This window comes from Photinus pyralis, unplaced genomic scaffold, assembly GCF_008802855.1.
Source record: "Photinus pyralis isolate 1611_PpyrPB1 unplaced genomic scaffold, Ppyr1.3 Ppyr1.4_LG9, whole genome shotgun sequence".
NCBI lineage: Eukaryota > Metazoa > Arthropoda > Insecta > Coleoptera > Lampyridae > Photinus > Photinus pyralis.
In genome coordinates this window covers 9,379,168-9,398,116 of record NW_022170878.1, presented here as the reverse complement: position 1 = coordinate 9,398,116, position 18,949 = coordinate 9,379,168, and the positions used below count along the sequence as shown (strand labels likewise).

General features: G+C 39.2%; 3 protein-coding genes across 4 annotated transcripts; 2 read left to right on the top strand and 1 right to left on the bottom strand.

Annotated features, from left to right (window-relative positions):
* The first annotated feature begins 995 nt into the window (after positions 1-995).
* Positions 996-1,743, top strand: LOC116180522 (mitochondrial import receptor subunit TOM20 homolog). The gene is made up of 2 exons (XM_031500558.1): positions 996-1,289; positions 1,336-1,743. The coding sequence occupies exons 1-2, from the start codon at positions 1,160-1,162 to the stop codon at positions 1,659-1,661; spliced, it is 456 nt and encodes a 151-aa protein (XP_031356418.1). The 5' UTR covers positions 996-1,159; the 3' UTR covers positions 1,662-1,743.
* A 4,351-nt stretch (positions 1,744-6,094) lies between these two features.
* Positions 6,095-6,690, top strand: LOC116181399 (mitochondrial import receptor subunit TOM20 homolog B-like). The gene is made up of 2 exons (XM_031501762.1): positions 6,095-6,321; positions 6,368-6,690. Exons 1-2 carry the CDS (start codon positions 6,195-6,197, stop codon positions 6,652-6,654), a joined length of 414 nt encoding a protein of 137 aa, XP_031357622.1. The 5' UTR covers positions 6,095-6,194; the 3' UTR covers positions 6,655-6,690.
* A 3,946-nt stretch (positions 6,691-10,636) lies between these two features.
* LOC116180509 (haloacid dehalogenase-like hydrolase domain-containing protein 2) lies at positions 10,637-11,905 on the bottom strand. 2 transcript variants are annotated; one of them, XM_031500523.1, is made up of 5 exons: positions 11,656-11,905; positions 11,511-11,605; positions 11,161-11,460; positions 10,902-11,112; positions 10,637-10,855 (listed from the first exon to the last, which is right to left on the bottom strand). In XM_031500523.1, exons 1-5 carry the CDS (start codon positions 11,656-11,658, stop codon positions 10,679-10,681), a joined length of 786 nt encoding a protein of 261 aa, XP_031356383.1. In that variant the 5' UTR covers positions 11,659-11,905; the 3' UTR covers positions 10,637-10,678. The 2 variants fall into 2 exon arrangements, with proteins under 2 accessions (XP_031356383.1, XP_031356384.1); XM_031500524.1 differs by having other exon boundaries at positions 11,671-11,905.
* Positions 11,906-18,949: the final 7,044 nt, after the last annotated feature.

Below are 18,949 nucleotides of genomic sequence, written 5' to 3'. Positions count from 1 at the left end.
AGTGTACTTCAGGTCATAGCGTTGTTTATAACTCACGTAAGGGGCCCTGCCTTAGATGTTTTATCACGTGCCACTTTTGAAATTTAAGCGGGATCTTATTTAGTTTTGGAGGGAATCTTCCGTCTTAAACGTTCCCGGGTTTACTTTATTTCCGTGTTCTTGTAGTGTGAAGTTAGCGTAGAACCTGGAGTGGGGGTTAAGTACACTACAACCTTCAAAACGGTATGCTGGTGAAGAGAATTCATGAGATGGTATTAGAAAATGGACATGTGGTGCTACGTGTCTCCCTACCATTGCGCTTCCAATCCCATCGAAAATCTAAGGGGAATTTGCAAACAACATTATATCCAACACATGAATAAAAGGAAGCAAATGCTTATACTTGCAAAATTCAAAGTAAATACTCGTAAGTGCCCCCCTTCATACTGGTTTGTTTAGCAGCGTTGCACTGCACCCTGTCCTGCTGCTCAGCAGCGCTGCTAAGTCGCCCAGTGTAAAGGTGCACTTACGAGTATTTACTTTGAATTTTGCAAGTATAAGCATTTGCTTCCTTTTATTCATATGGGCCATTGGCCAGAAAGTCGGTTATGGCAGAGAAAAGTGTTTAAAATAACAAGCCAACGTTACACCTGATCCTCCGCGAACTCACTGTAGAGCATAGCAAAACAATTATTTTAGATTGCTGGCACGGAGAAGTGAAGTATGATCGAGAAGCCCCACTAATAATTAATTTGGAAGATGATCAGATGAAGACGATATTTCCGGTTTATTCAGATCAGTCAGCAGCCTACAGAAGGTTGACTCACCATGTACATGAGTTCTTAATCCCCTAATGCAGTGCTGCCAAATCTAGTTTCCTTCCAGAGAATCTTTGAAGACATTAATTATTTTTATTTTTTTAAGATCAAAATTACCTCCAATTTATCGCGTAGACGCGTACTGCATCAAGTTAGTAAAAGTTTTTCGAAAACTAATTTTGACAACTACGAATACGAATTTTTGATTGAAATTTAAATTCCCCTCCCTCGCGATGAGCAATCGATAATACAGTTTACAGTTTAACCTATACCAAAATGGCCGGAAGATGATGAGGTTGGTATAATCGAGGTGCGGATTTATACTTATTTACCCTTGGAGAATAAAATTCGATAATAAAAAAATGGCAATGATTACTAAACCCATGCTGGCTATTGCCGCCGGCGTATGTGGCACAATTTTTGTCGGATATTGCATTTATTTCGATCACAAAAGGCACCAGGATCCTGACTTTAAAAAGAAACTGCGTGAACGTGAGTTACCCTATTGAATGTGGTCACGTCGTAACCCTCTTTTTAGGACGGCGAGCTAATAAGGAAATGGCGTCGAGTCGGAAACAGGCGACCTCCACGTTTCCAGACATGAAAGATCACGAGGCCGTACAAAGATTCTTCCTGCAGGAGGTGCAGCTTGGCGAAGAGCTGTTAGCGCAGGGCGACGTCACTAACGCCATCGATCATTTAGCTAATGCAGTTGCGGTGTGCGGACAGCCGAACGAGTTACTGCAGGTCCTGCAGCAGACTTTACCTCCGCAAGTTTTTCATTTATTAGTTCAGCGTTTACCGGCAATCGCGCCTCGCGTGCTCAGGCAAGAGCGGCAGTTGCAGGAGGAGGACGTTGAATAACAATTGCGCATGTTTAGTGAGACTGTAGATCGTTCTAATAATGTACATTTTCTCTATTAAAATATTTTATTCTTTAGCAATATTTTGTGACGATATTTGCTTTTACGAACTAAAAAGTGATAAATGGATTATGTCACCATTTGACCACTACGGTAGTTTAATTCTACGTTGCTTCGTCCTGTCATTAAAGGTAAAATCACCCCTTAAATTACTCGTTTATTTTCAAAATGTTCTTGAAGTAATTAAAGGTCCATTTGGATTTAGGTTCTACCATAGAGTAAAACTCGCCCACTACATGAACTTGTGCTGTTGGTGGCTTATTATTATTGTATTAGAGGGTGGTCTCAGTTGGTTCCTGCACTGTGACCTTTTGATCTATTGTCTACCGTTCCAGAATACCTCTATCTTTAACAAAATCTAGGAATTTGATAGAGCGAACCTTTAATTATTGTTACTGACTCTTGTGTAATTTTCGCATTTCCATGTAGCCGTTCTCTTGCCTTTATACTAGTGGTTCTCAAAGTGGGTGCTACAAGCACTTCATAAGGGTGCCGCGAAATTTTTTAATTTTACATAAATTAAAAAAGGAATTAAAATAATTATAAAAAATGAATATTCGTTTTTTATTATTATTCTGGTTTTTAATTTTTATTTTATTTATTTCTATTGTTAATAATTCATTAATCATGCATTCATATGATATGCTCTTATTGCATTACATCCATAAGTATATGTATAAAAGACCATATATGATTACAATTTACATCAGACTCTCCAGTCTTATAACCTCGCTTATAACTTATAAATTTGGGGTGCATAATATGATGGTATGGGGAGTCGAAAACGTGCTATTTTGGTTTTGATCCGTAACCATCTTCAAGGCTGTTGAGAGTATCAAAATTTTAAGTCATAACGGCTTAAAAATTTTTTTCGCATGCACTGGCCAAAATGGCTTAAAAAACTCTACAAAAAAGTTCATTACAATTTTTGTGTGAGTTCCTTTGTTTTTGATAAGTTTTGAAGGAAAATAAGTTATGGCATAAATATTCTTATAAATAAGAAACTTAAGATTTCGTAGTCTGCGCATGCACACACCTGATGTTAAGGTATGCGATATGTTTGCCTTTACTAGAAGAATCTCTGGTTAAAATTTACAAAAAATCTCTATAAATAAGAAAGTTGACATTGCGTAGTTTGCGCATGCCCACATCTGATTTTTACAATATGCGATATGCTTGTCTTTACTAGAAGCATCTGTGGTTAAAATTTTAAAGAAATATCTCCATAAATATGAAAATTGACATCGCGATCATGCGCATATTAATCGTCCAGATTCTTCTTGGTTGAGGTGCCAGAGCTATTAGCTACCGAATGCAAAACGAACTACATAAGTAGATGACCAATGTATGTTCTGGACCAGGAAGTAACGTCACACCAATCAGAAATGAGATCATAACGGCACAGCCAATCAGGGACGACTACGCCCTGTACTTTCAGGTTCGTATGGCGGTGCAACAGCTTTTTCAACTGGTCCAACAGCTTTTCCACCTAGTTCAACAGCTATGTGTACTGATACCGGTTCTAAAATATGTTTGACCTTACACCTGTGATTGGCTGTGAGGTCACGATCTCGTTTCTGATTGGTGTGACGTCACTTGCTGGTCCAGAACATACATTGGTCATCTACTTACATATCTTGAAAACTGTAGAAGTAGTTAAGACCTCGGACGGAGAAAGTGGCCATAAAGCGCCTTCCAACATGAGCTGGAAAATGCGCTAAAAATGCAGGTTGCTAATTAATGTCATGCAGATATTTCAGGGGGTGGTAGCACTCGTCAAAATTAGAAAAAAAATGCAAATATGTGCGTGGTCTAAAGGACGCCATTTTTGTTACCTATACAGGGTGGCGAAGTTCCAATTTTGTTCACGTATTTTGCGTTTTCTCTCTTATGTTCTAAAATAATTGTTTCAAAATTGATAGATCAATTATTTTTTAGAATCTCTACAACAAAGTATCAAAATAGTTGGTCGCATATACAGAGTCATCCTGTATAACGAAAAGACGGCTTTTAAGCCATGCATTTTTTCTTATTTTGGCGAGTATGTCACCCCCTGAAATATCTGCATGACATTAATTAACACCCTGTATAGAGGTTCATTTATTACTAGCGAACTTCGTACCGCCTATCAGACAATGGCCCGCGCTAATTCCAATTCAGCGGAATTGAACATTAGGTTACCTATTGAAAATTGCAAATTTAGGTATACAGTACGAAAATCATCATCGTTTGTAGTAGTGATGAATGAAAATGCGTAGGTTTATGTGTTCTCACATTTTTTTGAATAGCAAAGTTGTACAAAAATACTGCCTACAGAGTTTCCGAAGGGGTAACGGGTCTACTATTTGGGAATATGCTTCCCGGGTACGATTTTTACGTCTGTGGGCCGTCAGTCATTGAACATGAGTAATTTTTGCGCCCCTTCTTGTCTGCGACGTAGACGACCGGGTTACACCGCTTACGCCTAAAGCCGGCCCTGGACGAGACCGTCGGAAGAACTTACCGACCGGGGATTCAGTCCAACCTACGTCACAAATATTTAGGACCTGCGGCTCGTCATAAGATACGAGATCACGGAAATGCTGTACAGCTGTCGCCTGAAGGTACCTATAGAAGCTTTCCGCACCAGCCAGCACCTACCGCAGTATTTCGCGTGCCAAAGATTCGACCACTCTCGAGCGTCAACTGCGGCTTTGCACCCCGAAACCACCTGGCGTCGGACTGCAGGAGAAGCTAATAGGAACGGGCCACAGATGTGCAAACTGTTCCGGAGCCCACCCCGCCAACCGAGGATGCCCAACTTAATTTGCAGTGGCGAACAAGCGTCACAGACGCACCGAGGTGACCTTACCATCAACATTGTAGTGGCCTGCCGTATAGTCCACGCAACAACCTCGTCCTGCAAGGCCTCGGCGACATTATGGTACTTGCTGACCACCTCATCCTTGCTGGAGATCTAGCGTTTGGCATCTTGTCTTGAATGGCGGTCGTGAACGCGTCGCTCCATAAATGTTTGTTGTTATTTTGTGTTTTTTAATGCAGGTAATAATTTTTGCATTTCTTTATATCGTATTTGTGTTTTCTATGCCACATTTTATATTTTTTGTGTTTGAATCTTTGTTTTTGAAAATTACTTGGTTTAAGCATAATGCAAAATAAATGACATGTTTAATACCGTTTTTGCGCGATCGGTCATTTCTGACTATTTACCTACCATGGGTGTTTCCATGACAGTACGTAGAATTTACCAGTTGCTATGATTACGACGACGCCAAAATTACTTACCGATCTAAAAACAGAACAGCAAAAATACTTACCGACTCCTTTTTAAAAATCAACAGTCTTACATTACATTTAATCTTTAATTATTGTTAGGTACATTAAACGTACAATTTGTGCTGTTGTTTCCTATAGCAAGACGCCCATAAAGTCATAAAGGAAGTACAAAGCTAGTAAACTACATCAGACACATGCACCTTTTTATGAAATTATTAATTTCAATTTTGACAAATAAACTGGTTACCTAGAGATTGACACCATACCACTTCGATCATTTCGATTTATTCTGCTCGTTAATTTCTTAGTGCATATTTATATTGGTTGCATAATTTTAATTTCGATCGCGCAAAAAATGTTATAAGCACGTCGAACGTTAAGGGTTACCGTTCTCAGACAATTGTCTTCGAACGGTAAAAATCCCTTACCGTTCTCCATACTTAATATACTATATCCCTTTGTTTGTAATCGTTTACGTTTTTGGTGTAGGTAATGTTTGCTTATTTTATGTTTATTGATTTTGATTACTATGGTCTTGTCCCTGAAGTGAAGTTACATTCATATAAGTTTTGATCATTTTATTTTAATATGTGGAAATTACCGATTAGTTTGATTTTATGTACTGACTTGTTTGTAACTAACAATTTTCTCCCTAAATGAAGCAGTCACGGGGGTGGTAAAAATTGTAGTCAAAATTGAGCTACGACACCTAGGATTCCGTGATTGTCTTCGACTTTCAACTGTACGCTCGAAACCCCGAACGAGGGGCGACGTTACCTGACAGAATTCGTTACGCGCTAATGCGCAAGCTCATCACTTCCCAATACGGAACTATAAATCGTATTATTTTCGTTAACGTAAGATTTTACGGTTCCGTTCTTACGTTCTTACGGCTACGGAACTATAAATCCGGCTTTAATGTTCACAAGCAACAAGTAAGGTTTAATTCCAAACGTTACGCTTACGGTACGGCGTTGGGGGTACGGAACTATAAATTCAGCTATACTTTAATTAAATACTTACTTTCATTTTCTACTATGCTTAGTTCGGACCATGACTTTGAATTTCCAGCCAGTAGCTGCATGGTGCCGTGGAAATTCTCATCAAACCAGAGATGCCACAGGCATATGAATTATACATATATGCATAGATTGACTGGGCATGTCAGAAATATGTGTCAAAATTGCCAGTCGCGACAATGAACACATTCGTTTACCCCGCAATAACGCTGGGGTTGGCCGCTTTCGTTACGTATTCGGGTTATTGCGTTTACAAGCAAAGCCAAGAGAAATTTCAAACCAACTGCACATACAACCTTTTCGAAAGTATAATCACGGAGCCATTAAATTAGCGTTTACGGTTTGATTGTAGGTCGACTAATAGAAATCTTACATCAGGAGGCGATCAAATCCGATAGCTATCACGAGCTGAGCCATTGCAAGCTGGGCACGGCAGTCGCGCGAAGGGATTTCTTTATGAGAAAGGTTCAGGCTGCTAATCTCTGCATCAAACTGGGAGATTACAGCTCGAGTGTTGATTATTTGATTCAAGCAATGGCAGCGTGCTCGAAACCGGGGGCTTTGCTACAGTGCATGTCGAAGACGCTTCCTGTTAACGTGTATAAATTGTTAATAGAAAGATTATCTAGCTTAACGTGAAGCGGGCAAATGTAACGTGCAAACGCATAATAAATTGACCAGTTCTGATAATTTTAGCGATTTTTTTTCTTAGAAAAGGTGTGTACACTGGTCTTTGCCTCCTGTGGGAAACTTGTAGGATTTGAGTGTCACTTGACATTCTAAATAGACATAAAGCGTAGGGGAAGATCCCCATACGGTTTTACTCAACAAAGCTAAGAAAAAAAGACTACTTGCATGACGTCGATGCAAAAGTGTGCTGCCTATGCAACACTGAATCACCGATTCTCACGAGAATTACGCTTAGAAGAAGGGGGCGTGGCTAGAAAAGCTGTAGACGGCATTTAAAAGAAGGGGCGTGCCTATATAGTTATTTATGTATTAAGGGTATAATAGTGATGTTTATATTCTCGAGGGCGACGAGTTAAAAAGCTCGAGGGCCTATGGCCCGAGAGCTTTTTAGTCGCCCGATAGTATAAACATCAGTTTATGCCCGTGGTACATACACAATTTTATGTTTTACAAATAGTTTTCTTCGTCAAAATTCGTTTACAAAATAATTCATTATGTTTGATCGAGTATGTGTGGTTCGAATTTGTTCATGTGATTGAAACCATCCAAACGTCAAACGTAATTTTAAATAATTCAATTCATCATGAATGAGCAAGAAGTTCCAGAAACTATACGAAATAAGGCCAATCTTGTGATTTAGTAGGTATTGACAATTAATAATTGACGTTTCTAATTTTCAATGATCTGCAAATATTTGTTTGTTTTGTCATTAAGCATAAATGAGTTACTATGGTGATACTTTATGCCCTAGGGCATAAAGTGGTACTTTATGCCCGCTTATCATAGATATAAAATGTGCTATGATAGGTTAGTAAGACAAAAAGCTTTTATTTGTTACTCAGTTGTAAACGTTGATTAACAAGACAAAACGCAAACGGGTAAACGTCATGTTTAAACGCTACTGACTTGTAAAACTGACAGCAGACTTGTAAAACTGACAGCAGACCTGTAAAAATGTTACAAGTTAGTAATCTAGCAATTTCATTGGCCAGAATTAATGCGAAGTCTCTGTTACATATGGATCACATGATATTTTAGACATTTCTACAAGATCAATTTAAGAACTAATTATTTACGTTTACTATTGTTTACAAATGAGTAACAAATAAAATATTGTACATCATACGCCAGGTAATAGTTTTTACTGGCTCTAGGAGATGACAGGCTCGCCTAACGGCTCGCCAGTCAACTTCTCCTATCGCCAGTAAAAACTCACTTACCTGGCTAATAATGTAAAATACTATAGAAGGCGTCTAAAAGAAGAGTGCGTATCTATAAAAGCTTTAGAAGGCGTCCAAAGAAAAGGGGCGTGGCTATAAACGCCTTACAAGGCGTCAAAAAAAGAAGGGGGAGTGCCTATAAAATTTTTTAGAAGATAATGAAGGGGGAGTCGCTAGAAAAACTGTAGAAGACGTCCAAAATAAGGGGGCGTGGCTATAACAGCGTTTGAAGGCGTCTAAGAGGGAGCGGCAATAAAAGCTTTACAAGGCGTCTAAAAGGAGAGTGGATATAAAAGCCTTAAAAGGCCTTTAATAAAATAAGGGACGTGGCTATGAAAGTTTTTAAAAAAAGGAGGCGTGGCGATAAAGGCTTTAGAAGGCGTCTAAAAAGGGGGCGTAACTATAAAAGCTACAGAAGACGTCTAAAAGCAGGAGGAGTAGCTATAAAAACTTTAGAAGGCGTCTGAAAGAAGGGGGCGTGAGTGATGAAGCTTTAGAAGGCGTCTAAAAGATGGGGCGAAGCTTAATATCTTTAGAAGGTGTCTAAACGGTGGCGGAATAGCTATAAAAACTTTAGAAGGCGCCTAAAAGAAGGAGCCGTGCCTAGAAAAGCTTTGGAAGGGGTCTAAAACAGGGGGGAATTGCTATAAAAGCTTTAGAATGCGTCTAAAATAAGAGGGCGTGGCTAGAAAAGATTTAAAAAGCGTCTAAAAGCGGGGGGCGTGTCTATAAAAGAAGGCGTATAAAAGAAAAGGGAGTGGCTAGAAAAGCGTTAGAAGTACAGAAAATTATTTTAAAAAAGTTCGACGTAGCTGTTAATTGAATAAATGGAAAATAATGTTCTTTTGGTGGAAGTTATTTTATATTTGTGATAATCCACCTTTATGGTTAGGTAACACACCTTTACATCTGGAACAAAAATATGATATGCTCTGTATATACCCAATCGACCGTTTTGCGCAGATGGCGAATACTAGGGGATTTTGGTAACGAAGCTAGGGGAAGGGGTGAAAGAAGAAGAGGCGACGAGGGTTTTCCTCAGACATACGTAGCTTCGCATAATGCTAGCATTATGTTGAAATCTACGAGGCAAATGCTGGAGCAGTACTCTCCCCCTCAGCACCCTAACTCCGTTCCTTCCGTTCCCATCCCTAACTTTACCCATCCTTACACTCCCGTTCTCTGGCTGAAGAGGGCCAGGAAGCCCTGAGCAGCCCGCCTTCGGTATCCCTGTAGTCCGGGGTGCCGGAGGAATGAAACACGTTGGCCTTTTTCCTTTTCGAGGTCCGCGGAAGGCATCACGCTTTCCCGGTTTTTTGAAAAAATTATTCTTGATTATTTTGGTGGTGGTGTTTTGAAGGTGTATTTATTTTTTTATACAGGTAGTAACCATTTTATTCTTTCTTGTTCTAGCTATTAATAATTGAATTTCTTGCCACAATTTGATATTATAATGATATTATTTACATTTTTGCTGATGTTGCATAAACTGTGAGACAGGTGATTATGCCATTGTTTTGTTAATTAAGTATTTATTATTCACGAAGAGTTGATTATCAGTGCGATGTTGCTATATTCCGTGAGGGAAGTACCTAATACAGTTTGATTGTTCGTATCTGTTACTTTCTGATTCGTGGCGCGCTGCAGTTTTTGTGCGTTAGCTATACGAAGGGGAGTCTCTTATTTGATGTTTCGGTGTTTGTGTGAGTGGTTCATTGTGTCTCAGTGGAGTAGGTACCTAATACAGTTCCATCTTTCGCTGTATCTGTTGCCTACTCGTCTCGTGCGGATTGCAGTTCTTAGCATCTTAGCAATGCGAGTAGGGGCCCTCTCCTTAACATTTCCTCTATTTAAAATATGTTCTGCTTGAGCGATAATCGATTTTCACATGAATACTTGCTATTGGTCATTGGCATTCTCACATGTACTTTTCGTGTTAAATTAAATTATGTTAACGGAAGGCTGGAGTAGAGCCACACCCTATGTTTCCTATGTACATGCAATTTATTTAGGTATTTGGCGAGTTGTGTTATCTCAATTGATCGTACAGGTATTTTGATGAGTTTTTGTACTGAATTGATTTTGTGTATTTTGTTTTTATAAACTTGTTTAATTGCATTTGATTTGATTATCTGATTTTTATCATACAATTTGAGATGTTTTATTAATGTGTATTTTCTCTTGCATTTTATTGCTGTAGGTGATTTATTTCATGTATTTGTGTCTGTGCCAGGGTTTTAGTCCCGTAGAAGGTTTCCCTGGCATGGTCTTGTGTGTGCGTAATATATTTATTTGTTCTTGTCATTTCTTACACACAAAAGTTCTGTCTTTTATTTGATTCCCTTCCCGATTATGTCTCACCACATTATAAGAACCGATTACACAACATAGGAGTTCATTCGTGCCATCCATGTCGAGCAGACTGCCATCCAAATTCAAAAATGCTGCGAAATTTCCATCGTTTCGAATTGAAAGGTAGATGGCTCTGCTCGGAATACCAGGAGAACATGAACCCAGAAAGAGTAAAATTAATTAATTACCCTTAATTACTTAAGTTCTTCTTTGTAATGCTGGTTTCAAATATGGAAATAAAATCTCAATTAAGTTATTAATTAAAAATTATTAAATTAACAAAATCCCACAAAAAGCATATAAAGAACAATAGGGTTTGGAACATAAAAGTAGGTCTTGATATTGCCATTGACGCTATGGATCCGTTAAATTAATTTTATTAATTGTTGACACTCAACGAATTAGAGAGAGTAATTTAATTCATTCAGAATATGTGCAACGGCCTCGACAAAACTAGGAAAAACAGCGGTCGGATGTGGAGAAATCCTACTCTCATCACCGCTTCGATACTTTCCAGTCTGTACCAAATATCCCCGCATACCGATCTTCACGGCGCCGGCAATATCATCGTGTACATCCTAAACTTAAACATTATCCGTCAAATCATTAATAAACCCAACTCACATCGCCTATCATAATACTTTCTTCCGGCAGAATATCACAGATTGCCGACCGAAAAAAGACAGGATTCGGTTTACCAACGAGCTCGGCCTCGCACTGGGCCGAGTACTCTAGTCCCTTCAAGAAACAGCCGGGTCCTAACGCCAGACCGTCCGGTCTTTTATAGTATTTCGCGGCGTGTATGCCGATTAGTCGAGCGCCCCCTAGTAAACATCTACAAATGCGTCTGCGCTCATTTGTGAATCAGAGTAGACGAAGTTACCTAAACGCCTCCGTTAATTTTTCATAGTGAAATTCCGACGGTGCCAAACCAATGACTACTGCATCAGGTTTACCGTCCGTACATTGCAAGCCCTCGAAGTCTTCGAGTGCTTCCGGCTCTAAGAGCAGCATGGGTTTCAGGTTACGAGCGACTATTAAAGAGCGTGCGGCGCCCAAGGAACTGTGGATTTCATCGGGGCTAAGCTCAAAGCCCAACTTTCTTAATCTGTTATATAAATAACTTTTGCTCTCTTTTGTCGTATTAGTAACAAACTTAATCTGCAGGTTAGTCTTTCGTAATCTGCAATTGAGAGTAGTATGACATAAGTAGTTCGTATAGATGCAAAGTACTTTTGGAGTGCCTCAACTGCTCCCGCAACAGCTTGATCTTCGATGTGTAAAGTTCCGCTTAAATCGATCAGTACGGCTTTTGCCATGGTCTTCAGCTTAAATATGAAACATGTAAGGGAGTACAACAACTCTGCTCAATACGTACCATGGTTAAACGTACCTATAGACGAAAGTGCTTCGGATGAACACTTGGACTACGTAACCTCACTTTAATAATTCATTTGAGGCATACATTAAAATACCTTAGTCCATGGATAAACGGAACTGATTTTCTCTTAATTTTGCATTATGAACTTACATTTCAGCAACGCATAGTGTTAACAAATAAAAGTTAAAAAATTGAAAATACTTTATTGGTCATGTTGTAAATATGTAAAATGTAACCGGGTACTTAGGCACTTGCAGATGTGTTGCACACTGACTCCCTCGGTACTGCGCAAACGCAAGCGCGCTTAAATTTGAATTTGCTTTAACGCGCTACTGTATTTATAAATAGGTACAATGATAAAGCCTTCGGTCATCACTGTGAATTCCAGTTACATTATAGCCCCAACTTGAAAGCAACCGTAATGATCCTTTACTTTACAGCATAATATGGAATAAACAAGAATTGTAACGCTATTATTTATTATAATCAAAACCCTTCTACCATCATGGTGTAGGGAAAATAAATTAACATACCAGATAAGTCACTATAAATCAAGCTATAAACTATTGTGCTCCAGTTTTTCCTATCTCGCGTTAACTTCTTAAGGCGCAGATAGACTAGCAAGTTACTTGCGACAATCTCGCGGGAGAAACTTGTATTTACACTGTGAGTAATAATGTGTCGCGATATATTTTTTTTTTTTGTAAACTGTTGGGCAGTGTCGTGTATCGTGGGAGAGTTGGCAACGGAGCGCAGGGAATTAGGGGTAGAAGGCTACGCGTCTCGGCTGCGATATATTTTGTGACATGTGTTTATTTTATGTAATCAGTTTTTCCATTAAACGAATACTTCGTAGTCTGACAATTGTAAATACATTTCAGGCATGTTGGGTGAGCCATGCTGTCGCAAGTTCTCACAAAACTGTTTACACTAGCAGCACTTTTAGCTTCCGAAAATGCTGTCAGTTGATACCATGGTATTATATACACCATGGTTGATACCTAGCAGTTGTTTTCGAGAACTTATCTCACGTAATGGTGCCAATAGCACATCTTTGTGTTGCCGCGGCTGCAATATTTTATGCAATAATGTGAAGTACAAAAGAAAGTGTTGGGTGAGAGAATGGATTGCAACAAGAGAAAAGTATGGGGACTACTACCATAAATTAATTGATGACCTGAGAATCGGAGAATCAATCCCAACAATTTAAAAATTTTATTCGCATGTCAGCGATAGACCTTAAGGAACTGTTATTACAAAATTAAAAAGCAGGATACCTACTCATTTACGTGCCACAATATAATAAAACTCGCACGTTTACTCGCCAAAATATCGAAACGAAATGGAAAGTTGGCGAGAACTTGGTGAGCTGCACTTTTGCCTGTCTGTAAGTAGATTTCATTAACTATTTCTAATTAACTGTTGCAGTACTTACCGAAATAGTTTCTTTCTATCGCCTCTTTAGCATATTCTAGGAATAACAACAAAATTCATCTTGATAACATGGCATTAACATATACCTACTACACCTACTTACAATAGGTAAGCAGGTAAGTTAAATTATCTTCAATTATAACGTTTGCAAGTTATGTGTATTATTTACCCCTTAAACTTGACAGTTGTACGAAAATTCAAATTTTAGCGCGCTTGCGTTTGCGCAATACCGAGGGACTCAGTGTGCAACACAACTGCAAGTTTACATAGGCAACTCATCATACTTTAATGCGCAGTAAAAACGGCCATGTTTTTGAATACTATGCGATCAAAAATGAGTTGCTGTCGAGTAACCTTGGGAATTCGTTGTCTAGGCCAGGACCAGGCCCAGTGGCAACAAAAGCAACCGGAGTCAGACTTTTTTTACAGAGCTCCTTGGCACTAGCCTTGGCATATCTGGGTCTTCTAAGCTTCTAAAACTGAACAGAAGCCAGATTAGGAAGATCATTGGTGTCCTTACGGGGCACTGGGTGATCAAATATCACCTGCGCAACATTCGGGCTTGTAGCAGAACCCCGTGCAGATTCTGTGGCAAGACATATGAAACGACTGAGCATGTAATCTGTCACTGTGACGCATTGATCACAGACAGAATCAGCTCCTTGGTGACGGCTATCTGGAACCGGGGAGGATAAAGCAACTTAGGCTAAAGCAACTTAGGCTAAACAAGGTCCTGAGAAGTTCCCTCTGTATATACAACTTACGACGATGCATACATTTTTGAGAGTTTGCAACCATGCAATTTCTAGGTGAGAAATAAAGTCCCTAGATGGGAAAAAGCTGCGTGCGCCATCTAGGAAGCACGAACGCCGAACGGGGGTTACGTTTGGCACACGAACTTATAAATTAAGATGGACTGCTGATCAAACAGTTGCATAGAGGTAGAAATGGCCCTAGCATGGGCGCCGCCATGATGTGCACAATGGATGCGCACATTCTAGTTATTTTCTAGGGGAATTTTCCTAGTGCTCAAGTTTTAAGACTATTGCAGCCTTGGAAAATGACATGTGTCACAGTAATTTATTTAGAAAACGTGAGGTTAATGTTGGGTTAATGCTTGCTTATTAGTTGATTTGAATTTCGCGCCATGTGAGTGCACATCATGGCGGCCCCCATGTAGGTGTCATTTGTTAATTCAGCATTAGCAGTCCATTTTAATTTATAAGTTCGTGGTTTGGCATCTTGTCAGGAATGGCGGTCGTGACCGCGTCGCTCCATTGTTATGAATGAAATGTTTAATACCGTTATCCTTTTGTTTATAATTGTTTACGTTTTTGGTGTAATGCTTGTACAGATCTTAACCCAACCCCAGCCTCGAAGTGAAGATGACAGATTTCACGGCAAGGTGGCAACGTTGCAATCCCAGTATCAAAACACGGTTCCCGCTCAAATTTCAAACAAAAGAATGGCACGTTATTGAATCGTCTAAGGTAGGACCCCCTTACGTTACACGAAGCTAATACAATGACTCGGGACCCAGTCGGGCAGGAACCCTCAAATAAATCGCTGTAATGTCTGCGAGTTTATTTATTATAAACTTATTCTGAAAACCCGGGAATTTGGATGTGGTACATTAAAAGCAAAGCAAGCAAAACCTAAAGGTGCCGCACTCTCGCAAAAGCAGACTACCAAGGCGAAAAAGAGCGCGACCTGAGAAAAAACCTTGGCCTTGAATAAAACCCAAACTATGTTAATCAGTAATCACAAGCAAACTAAAACACCAACCACCTAAGCAAAACATGTAACACTGCCTTAATTAATGAATGAATTCAAGTAGCAGGGTACGTTTGAAAAGTATGCGTAGAGTATTCGTCACAACATGTCATGTATATATAATCGGGACACCGTTCTACCGTTAGGTGTACGGTGAAATACATTACATTACTATACAATACATTTTATACACTGTCATGTACGAATCTTGTCCACTCCTTTCTGTCTCTTGCCAGGTTTCTCGGTCCAGGATTTTCCTCTTTTCTTTAATGTCTTTCCAACCGTATCTTCCCACGTCTGCCTTGGTCGACCTCTTCCTCTCTTGTGTTGGATTTTCGCTTCCCATATTTGCTTAACTTGTCTCCCATCGCTCATTCTCTGCAGGTGGCCCCACCAACTCAACTGTTTGCTCACTATGAATTCTGTTATCGGCTGTACTTGCAACTCTTTTCTTACATCTTCATTCCGTATGTGGTCTCTTCTTGTGATTCCCTTCACTCTTCGCAGATATTTCATGTCGATTGTCTGTATTTTACCTAGTTCTTTTCTCCCTAACGTCCATGATTCGCTGCCATACGTCAGAATTGGTCTAATATTACCTTGTACACCATCATCTTTGTTTTCCTGGATACTTCTTTCTTGCTAATAAAATTCTTATTTAGTGCATAATACATTCTTGCCGCTTTTTGAATTCTTTCATTAATTTCTCCTTCTTCGTTTCCTCTGTCGTCGATTTGTACGCCAAGGTAGGTGTAGTGTGTCACCTGTTCAAGTTTTTCTTCTTCAATGTAAATATGTAACTCGTGTGGTTCTTGTGCTATTGACATTACTTTTGTCTTGTTTTTATTAATTTTCATTCCATTTTCTGCTAGAATTTTATTCCAAACGTCCAAGTTGTCTTGAAGGTCCTTTTGGTTTTTGGCAGTAATTACAATATCGTCTGCGAATGCACATGCTGCAATCTCTATTCTTGTCATGCTTTTGTATCCGACGTGTAGTTTTTTATTTATCTTTTTTTGACACCGTTTGATAATGTTGTCCATAAATATGGTGAATAATAGGGGACTCATGACTCCTCCCTGCCGCAATCCTGCTTTGGTCGTAAAGCTTTCTGATTTTAGATTTCCTTTTATGACACGATTCTTACTATTCTGATATAAACTTTGTACTACTCTTATTAATTTTCCATTTTCTCATACAAAATTTTCCAAACTTTCTTGCGAGGCACCTTATCAAACGCTTTTTCTAAGTCTATAAAGGCGAAACATGCATTACTTTTCTTTTGTGCCGTCTTTTGAATAATTTGCTTTATGGTGAATATGTGGTCTTGGGCACTTCGGCCTGGTCTGAATCCGCTTTGTGGCTCGCTTAGAGTTGTTTCGATTATCGTTCTTAACCTTCTCTCTAAAATACGCTCGTATAATTTTAGAGTCGTACTTATTATTATTATTATATTATTACCCCGGTAATTGCCGCAGTCGTGTGGGTCTCCTTTCTTAAATATTGGTACTACTAATCCCTCGTCCCAATCTGTTGGTACCGTTTCTTCGTTGAACGCTTTATTAAATATATCCAACAGCATTTGTCTGCCTTTTACTCCTAAGTTTTTTAACATATCTCCCGTTATCTTGTCATGTCCAGGTGCCTTTCCTAGTTTTATTTTGCGTATCGCCTCCATCATTTCGTTTAGTGTGATAAGATTTTCCTCTTCATCCTGTTCTCCTACTGCCCTTGGAAATTCTTCGGAGTCTTCTTGTGCCTCTTCTAACAATTCTTGAAAATATTCTTTCCATCTGTTCATTATGTTTTCGTCTGTTGTTAATATCTCTCCTTCTCTGCTTCTAATTGATACTGTATTTCTGGTTTTTCCTTTTCTTAACGTTTTGATCATCTTAAAAAAGAGTTTCTGATTGCCTTTACTTTCTTCCTCTATTTTCTCACCAAAATCCGTCCAAGCTCTCTGTTTAGCATCTATGACTAATCTTTTGACTCTTTCACGTTGTTGTTTATATTCCATGTAATCCGCGATAGTTCTGGTACTCAAATATTTTTTCCATTTTCTTTTCTTATTTCTTACTTGTTCCTTTATTTCTTCATTCCACCAAGCTGTCTGTTTCTTGTTCTTGACTGTTCTACAAGTTCCGCATACCTGCTTTGCTATCCTTAGCACCAAGCATTTGAAGGTTGTCCACATCCCTTCAACCCTGCTATCCACAGACCCGCAACTTTGTCTTTCTATTTCAGCTTCTAGTAGCCTAGTGAATTCTTCTGCAAACCTTTGTTCTTTTAGTTTGTACGATTTAATTGTTTCTGCTACTGGTATTTCTTGTTTCCTCCCTCCTTCTCCCTGTTTTGCTCCGATCTTTCCTTTTATCTTGGATACTACCAAATAGTGGTCACTATTTATTTCTGCTCTTCTCGAAACTCTTGTGTCGTTTATGTTTCTTCTGTTGTCTATTTCTGCTAGTATGTAATCAATGATGGACTCTTCTTGCCTTGTTCTCTGCACTCTAGTGAATTTGTGAATGTCGCGATGTTTGAAAAACGAGTTTGTAATAATTAGCCCATTGTAAGTGCAAAAGTCTAATAGTCTATTGCCGTTATTGTTTCGTATTTCTTCTCCATGTTCCCCTAGTACCGTTTTGTATTTGCTGTCTTTCTTGCCTACCCTACTGTTGAAGTCGCCAGCTATATACAGCTTCCCTCTAGCATTTTCCGTTACTTTGTTTAATTCTTCCCAGAACTCATCTTTCTTTTCAGCTTTCTCGTCTTCATTCGGACCATATACACTGATGATTGTGGTTATTGGCCCTTTCTGGTCTTTCAGCTCGATTTCCAATATTCTTTCAGACCACCCTTCCCATCTGTGTACTAATTTCGTCAAATTTCTGTGTAATATGCATCCCACTCCTCCCTTGGCTCGCGTACTTTCTTCCACTCCGCTATAGATTAGCATATGCCCATTTTCCATTTCTACGACTCCTTGTCCCTTCTTTTTTGTTTCGGACACTGCCAGTACATCTAACTCCGCCTTCTCAAATTCTTCAATTAGCTCGTGCTCTTTTCCATTAATTGCTCGTATGTTCCAAGTACCAAGTTTCCATATTTCCGATTTTGTATGGTTCTGTGTTGTTTCTTTTGCTGTCCTTTTCCACGCATTTGTCGTCGTCTTTGTTCTGATCTGTTGTATGCCTGTTAGTTTTTTGGTAAGCAACCCATACTAGACGCCTTCTTGGAATACGTGGGTTGGGGTGACCTTTGACTAATGGTTCTCGTTCTTGGTTTTTTCCGTACTTCGTTAACTTCGTCCTCTTGCTCATCTGCGCTTGTGATGTCTTCTACGCCATACTCCTCTCCGTTGACAATGAGCTTGTTGTATTTCAGGTATGCGCGATGACCGGACTCTCTTGCTGTTCTTAAATGGGTTGCTAATACTTTCCTCTCCTCTAATACGTGTTTTGGAAAATCTTCGTGTATGTATATGTTTGTACCTTTTAGGTTTTTCGCCTTTTTCAGTACTTCTATTTTGGTTTCGTACTGGGCCAGTTTGATGAATACTGGCCTAACTTTATTCAGATGTTTTGCCCCTATTCTATAGACTTGTTGTATTTCTGTCTCTCCCGTCGTAGTATTCATATCGATGTCTCTTAAAATTTTCTGCGTTGTTTCTTTTAGTTGCAAACGGTCTCATTTTCCTTTTCGGATATTCCATACACCACCAAATTATTTCTTTTACTTTCTTTCTCAAGGTAGTCCATTCTTGAACTTTGCTGCTTTAGGATTCGTTTGAGCTGCTCATTTTCTTGTTTGAGATTCGCGTTTTCCTTTTTTATTTCTACAAGCTGGCGTTGACACTCATCCATCTTACCCTCGATGCGCCCCGTTCTTTTATTTAACTCATCTAATTGGGTACTGATTTTCTCCAATATACCTTCCATTTTGTTAGTAAAATTGTTTGTATATGTATGTGATAAATGCGGTATTTGTAAACAAAGTGTAATCGATTGTTCGTTATCGTCACCGTTTGTGATTAACTACGTCACTTACGTGTCTATGTACGCGCGCTCTTATCTTTAGTCTATTG

Coding starts and splice junctions, on each gene's coding strand:
- LOC116180522 (XM_031500558.1), top strand. CDS start 1,160: ATGGCAATGATTACTAAACCCATGCTGGCTATTGCCGCCGGCGTATGT. Junction 1,290..1,335: donor TAAAAAGAAACTGCGTGAAC/GTGAGTTACCCT, acceptor CCCTCTTTTTAG/GACGGCGAGCTAATAAGGAA.
- LOC116181399 (XM_031501762.1), top strand. CDS start 6,195: ATGAACACATTCGTTTACCCCGCAATAACGCTGGGGTTGGCCGCTTTC. Junction 6,322..6,367: donor CACATACAACCTTTTCGAAA/GTATAATCACGG, acceptor GTTTGATTGTAG/GTCGACTAATAGAAATCTTA.
- LOC116180509 (XM_031500523.1), bottom strand. Junction 11,461..11,510: donor GCAGTTGAGGCACTCCAAAA/GTACTTTGCATC, acceptor TCTCAATTGCAG/ATTACGAAAGACTAACCTGC. Junction 11,113..11,160: donor AAATTAACGGAGGCGTTTAG/GTAACTTCGTCT, acceptor ACGCATTTGTAG/ATGTTTACTAGGGGGCGCTC.